The sequence below is a fragment of the Chiloscyllium plagiosum genome, chromosome 37 (genome assembly GCF_004010195.1).
Source record: "Chiloscyllium plagiosum isolate BGI_BamShark_2017 chromosome 37, ASM401019v2, whole genome shotgun sequence".
Classification (NCBI taxonomy): domain Eukaryota; kingdom Metazoa; phylum Chordata; class Chondrichthyes; order Orectolobiformes; family Hemiscylliidae; genus Chiloscyllium; species Chiloscyllium plagiosum.
Window position 1 is genome coordinate 23,354,599 of NC_057746.1, and position 6,220 is coordinate 23,360,818.

General features: G+C 44.3%; 1 protein-coding gene across 4 annotated transcripts in view; it reads right to left on the reverse strand.

The window, feature by feature from the left end:
• The window catches only part of LOC122541376, a 32,918-nt gene extending 31,484 nt beyond the window's left edge, over nucleotides 1-1,434 (reverse strand). For all 4 annotated transcript variants that reach the window (XM_043678094.1, XM_043678093.1, XM_043678095.1 and 1 more), the window contains exon 1: nucleotides 1,238-1,434. In XM_043678094.1, the coding sequence (XP_043534029.1) occupies nucleotides 1,238-1,385 (148 nt within the window). In that variant the 5' untranslated portion in view covers nucleotides 1,386-1,434. The remainder of the gene's footprint in view (nucleotides 1-1,237) is intronic.
• Between the last annotated feature and the right edge of the window lie 4,786 nt (nucleotides 1,435-6,220).

Below are 6,220 nucleotides of genomic sequence, written 5' to 3' on the forward strand. Positions count from 1 at the left end.
GTGATGTTGCAGCTGTATAGGACCTTGGTAAGGCCACATTTGGAGTATTGTGTGCAGTTCTGGTCGCCTCATTTTAGGAAAGATGTGGAAGCTTTGGAGAGGGTGCAGAGGAGATTTACCAGGATGTTGCCTGGAATGGAGAATAGGTCGTACGAGGATAGTTTGAGAGTGCTAGGCCTTTTCTCATTGGAACGGAGAAGGATGAGGGGTGACTTGGTAGAGGTTTATAAGATGATAAGGGGAATAGATAGAATAGACAGTTAGAGACTTTTTCCCTGGGTACAACAGAGTGTTACAAGGGGACATAAATTTAAGGTGAAGGGTGGAAGGTATAGGGGAGATGTCAAAGATAGGTTCTTTACCCAGAGAGTGGTGGGGGCATGGAATGCGCTGCCTATGGGAGTGGCAGAGTCAGAATCATTGGTGACCTTTAAGCCGCAATTGGATAGGTGCTTAAACTAGGACAAATGTTCGGCACAACATTGTGGGCCGAAGGGCCTGTTCTGTGCTGTATTGTTCTATGTTCTATTGTTCTATGTACCTGTGTCTCAATTTTTAAGGAACTATGAACCTGAACTCCAAGGTCTCTTTGTTCAGCAGTACTCTCCAGTATCTTACCATTAAAGTAGACAAAGTGGTTAAGAAGGCACATGTGGGTGAGTTTTGAGAAGATTTGTAGCTCAGATTGAGGTTCTGGATGTAGGTTTGCTCGCTGAGCTGGACGGTTCATTCTCAGACGTTTCGTCACCATACTAGGTAACGGACGAAGCACTGCTGGTGTTTCCTGCTTTCTATTTATATGTTTGGGTTTGCTTGGGAAACGGGAGCAAACCCACGCAGACACGGGGAGAATGTGCAAACACCACAGAGACAGTCGCCCAAAGGTGGAATCGAACCGGGTCCCCTGCGCCGTGAGGCTGCAAGGCTAACCACTGAGCCGCTGTATTGATTCTGAAGGAAATGCCGAGGAATCTGGCTGTTTTAGGAAAAGCAACATTCTTTTTACAAGCTCCAAGGGGATGAAAATATTCGAGGCACCTTTTGCAGGAAACAGCGCCTTCTCGATCCTGAACATGTCTCTGCGGAGACACACACAGGGAGATTCCGGAGCCTGAGCTGCTCACGGCTCGCTCCGGGAGGAGACTGGGACCTGCCTGGGATTGTCGAAGCCCCTTTCCCTGCAGATCCTGCGGGGAATTCAATCCCCGTCCCAACCCCAATGAGGGCAGATCCTCACCTCCTGCAGCGATCCCCCGGAGGAAGCCGAGCAGCAGCAGCAGCAGCAGCAGCACCGGAGCGGATCGGGGATCCATCCTCGGTCCCCGAACGTTTCGCCCGCCTGCTGAAAAGTAGATCAATGGGGACGGCGCTGCCCGGTTCCACATTCCGCCAATTTCCGCAAACACCGTCTACCGCATCAGGACAGAACGGGAGGGGCGGGGCCACACTGACATCACCACAGGGGGTGGGGTCAGCCCGATCTCACCTCTGCACGGGGGCGCGGAGACTGTCTGACGTCACCTGTACACTGGTGAGTCTGACGTCACCTGGACGCTGAGGGGGCGGGGTCAGTCTGATCTCACCTCTGTACGAGGGCGGAGACTGACGTCACCTGTACAAGGTGAGTGAGACGTCACCTGGACGCTGAGGGGGCGGGGTCAATCTGACATCACCTGCACGCTGGGGGAGGAGACTGCCTGACGCCATCCGTAGACGGAGTGGGGACTGTATGACGTCACAAACACACAGTGGGCGGTGTCAGTTTGCCATCGCCGGTTTACAGGGGGAAGGAATCAGTCTGACGTCACCTGTACATATGGGGCGGAGACTGCCAGACGTCACCTGTACACAAAGGGAGGTGACAGTCTGGCATCACCTGGACACACAGGAAGGAGACTGTCAGACTTCACCTGTAAACGGGGGGGCGGGGTTGGAGACAGTCTGACGTCACCTGTACACATATGGAGGTGACAAGTCTGACATCATCTGTACATGGGGGAGGTGACTGATACAACCTGTACATGGGGGAAGGAGTCAGTCTGATATTACCTGTACACAGGATTGCGGAGGAGACAGTCTGGCATGATCTGTACACAGCAGAAGGAATCAGTCTGACATTATCTGTACACAGAGGGAGGAGACTGTCTAATCCCACCTGTACACAGAAGGAGATTACAATCTGACCTCACCTCTCCACAGGGAAAGGAGACAATCTGATCTCACCCGAACACAGGATGCAGAACATGAGCCAAACTGCCCCACCTGTACACAGGTATGGGCTGAGAAAATTATCCCTCTCCTGCAGGTAAAGGGTGAGTTGGGTTTTCTTGTTTTCGCCTGTTCAGAGGAGATGAACTGACTGAACCTGATCTTACCGCATACAATGCTAGGGCTGAGTCTGTCTATCTTCAACTGTGCATAGAGCATGGAGCTGGGTTGGTCAGACATGTTAGACCATAAGACATAGGAGTGGCCCATTCGGCCCATCGAGTCCACTCCAATATTAAACGTGGCCAACGGGCATTTCAACTCCACTTACCCGCATTCTCCCCATAGCTCTTAATTCCTTGTGAGATCAAGATATTTAACATCCCAGCCTCCACTGCGTCTCCGTGGCAATGAATTCCACAGGCCCACCACTCTCTGGCTGAAAAAATGTCTCCTCATTTCTGTTCTAAATTGACTCCCTCTAATTCTATATATAAGGAGTGACACAGGTGCAATCTGACTGACTCAAATGGGCTTATATATAATATAGTTGCTGGGTAATTCATTGTGTCTTGAATGTCAATATGGAATTGCTATTAACATGACATAAAAATATTGTTACATTGGAGTTAGTCATGTGGATTTTGGCCAATGTAGTTAGAAGGATTTGAGGGTTTTTTTGGTTGAGGGAAAACACAAATAGCTTGAAAAGCATTTTGGTTTCAAGTTTGGTTTGCTGGAAATTAGATTTGTAAACCAGCTTCTCATGAAGATGGAGATAATTTAGAACAATTGGGAAATTGGTTATCTCATTATAAAGGAGTTTAGTTTGACTGTTCCAGACCAGAAGTTTTGGTTATAACTCTGAAGGGGTTATTCAAATTTGAGAAAGTCTAAAACAAAAACAGAAATTGCTGGAAAAGCTCACAAGATCTGGCAGCATCTGTAAAGAGAAATCAGAGTTAACGTTTCAGGTCCGGTCACCTTTCTTCAGAACTCAGTTGGACTCTGAGGAAGTGTCATAGATTTCTCTTCACAGATGCTGCCAGACTTGCTGAGCTTTTCTAGCAATTTCTGTTTTTTGTTTCTAATTTACAGCATCCGCACTTCTTTTGCTTTTACTGAGAAAGTCTAAGTTCATTGGTGGCATGGTGGCTCAGTGGTTAACACTGCTGCCTCACAGCACTAGGGACCCAGGTTCGATTACAGCCTCAGGTGACTATGTGGAGTTTGCACATTCTCCCCGTGTCTGTGTGAGTTTCCTTCAGGTGCTCTGGTTTCCTCCCACAGTCCAAAGATGTGCAGATCAGGTGAATTGGCCATAATAAATTACCCATAGTGTTAAGTGTATTAGTCAGAGGCAAATGGGTCTGGGTGGGATACTCTTCAGAGGGTCGATATGGACCTGTTGGGCCAAAGGGCCTGTTCCCACTGGAGGGAATCCAATCTATGTGGATACTGGAGAAAAGTGCTATCAGATTCTCAAGTCTGGAAATTGTCAGCAACAGTTAAATCAATTCATAGAGGTTTTTAGAGAAGAAACCAATAGTACCCCTTTATGACACTCTCTCATCTTTGAGTGTCATAAAGGAGTGCTTTTGGATGCACTCTCTCATCTTTGAGTGTCATAAAGGAGTGCTTTTGGATGTAGGTTTGCTCACTGAGCTGAAAGGTTCATTTCCAGACATTTCATTACCTTACTAGGTAACATCTTCAGTGGACTTCATGTGAAGCAATGCTGAAACTTCCTGCTTTCTATTTACATGTTTGGAGTTTGTATATAAAGGAGTGCTATTGGCTTAAATGAGATGTTATCTGTGTTTTGAAATTCTCCAAATTACGTATGCTTAAATAGTTTGATTTATTTTATTTTAATTCTTTTGCATAACAATCTTGTGTTTTGTGTTAAAACCTAATCTGCAGCTTTACATGCCTGTGTTCCATTGAATTTCTACCTCATTACAAACTATAAAATAAATGACCTGAAAGTATATATAAATCATACATCTTACATCACACTACCCCCAAAGAAGGATCAAAATATATCTTTAGCAAGCCTATTCATTACTCATCAAAAATTATCTGGACATAATTTCTGTATCACAATACAGTCATACCATATTGAAATTAAGTATGCAATGGGTTACACAGTAACCATATTTTACTAAATCCATGTCAATATTAGTTGGTATCCTTCATAGATGCTCTCAATAATGCAAGCACTATGACATTTTTTGTTCCAGGTACATGAACAATTTTGAAACAATATGGTTGGAGAATAACCTATTGAGCCAGAATTCAATTTGGGATCTGATTTGTCGCATAATAATATCAAGATTAGAGTGGTGCTGGAAAAGCACAGCAGGTCAGGCAGCATCCGAGGAGCAGGAACATCGACGTTTCGGGCAGGAGTCCTTCATCAGGAATCACATCAGCTGGACTGATAACAATATGAACATGCGAAGTACAATGAAAGATAGGCCATTCAGCCTGTTGAGTGTGCTCCATCATTTAACAAGATCACGGCTAATCAGAGGGCAACTGAAATCTACACTACCACCTTCGTCTGTTAACTAGAACAATCCCTTGCTTAATCTATCTGTCTCTGCTTAAGAATTCCCAAGGGTTCTGCTTTCACCACCTCTTCAGGGAGAGAGCACCAATCACTCATGACATTCAGCGAGAAGTTCTTTGTAGTCTAATTTTTGTACAAAGTGGGTCATTCCTCATTTTTAAACATTGACCCCAGTTCTAAATTCTCCCATGAGAAGAAAAATCCTATCCACTTTTGTACTTTGAAGACTCTTCAGGGTATTTTATGTTTCAATCAAGTCAACTCTTACCTTTCTAAACTGCAATGGGCATAAGCCCAACTTATCCAACCTTTCGTCATAAACCCAGTCCAGGTGTGAGTTGAGTAAAACTTTCCGGAACTGCCTCCAATGCATTTACCGTAAGTAAGGTGACCCTGACTGTGCATAGTTCTCCAGTACGACTGAAGCAGAACCTTTGCACTTTACTCAAGTTCATTTGAGATAAAGGATAACTTTCTACCAGCTTTCCTAAATTCCTGCTGGACTTGCACATTAACATCCTGCAGTCCAAGTACAAGGAAGCTTAGATTGCTCTCTGCTTCCAAATTTGGCAATCTTTCATGGTTTCATGAGCACCTCATCAGCCAAATTGGTGCTTTTTGGAACGGAAAGACTAAATAAATCACTCAACACCTGGAATCCACTTGCAGCATCAAAGAGCTATTGAAATTACACCAGTGGGAAGAAACCTCTGGGGGTCAGAAGTTTTTTCAATGAACGAAGGAAAGACAGACATTTTTATACACTTGTTTTCAGCCCACCTTTAGCAATTACAGACCAATCATATTATTAATTAATTATAAACACGATATTTACCAGACACCCTTCTCTCTATCCTTGGTGGTTTCACAATGCAAGCTGTATTTAACCACATTCCAATATTGCTGACTTCTGTAATTCAATCCTCCCTGCAAGTGGTCTCCCTTACTGCCTAAGCTGTCTTGTCCATAGGAATTTTCATTGAATCTCTTTAGTGCTGATTGGGTTTTTGTTTGTAAGGTAATATGCCAAAATTTATAACTATGATTGTCTGAACATTTTAATCTTGGACTATTTTAATCTTGTGTCCTTGGACATGTTCTTCCTACAGAGCTACTATTGTTCTAATTTAAGACTTACTTCAGTACAATCTATACCAAGCAAACTATTCTCAAGCAGCTGAAAACTACTTTCGGCCATTTTGTGCTGCCTTCAGCCATGGGCAGTCATTCGGCCATTTTGTGCTGCTTTCAACTGTGAACAACCCTTTGTCTATTTTGTGCTGTTTTCAGCCATGGGCAGTGCCGACACTATTAATTATATCTGTAGGACTCGATGGTTCTACTGAAAACTTTTGAACAGTTAAGGGCTAAATTAGAAAGGAGATCCCTTAAGGTAATAACTGCAGCATTAATATCTGAACCACAAGAAAACTGGCC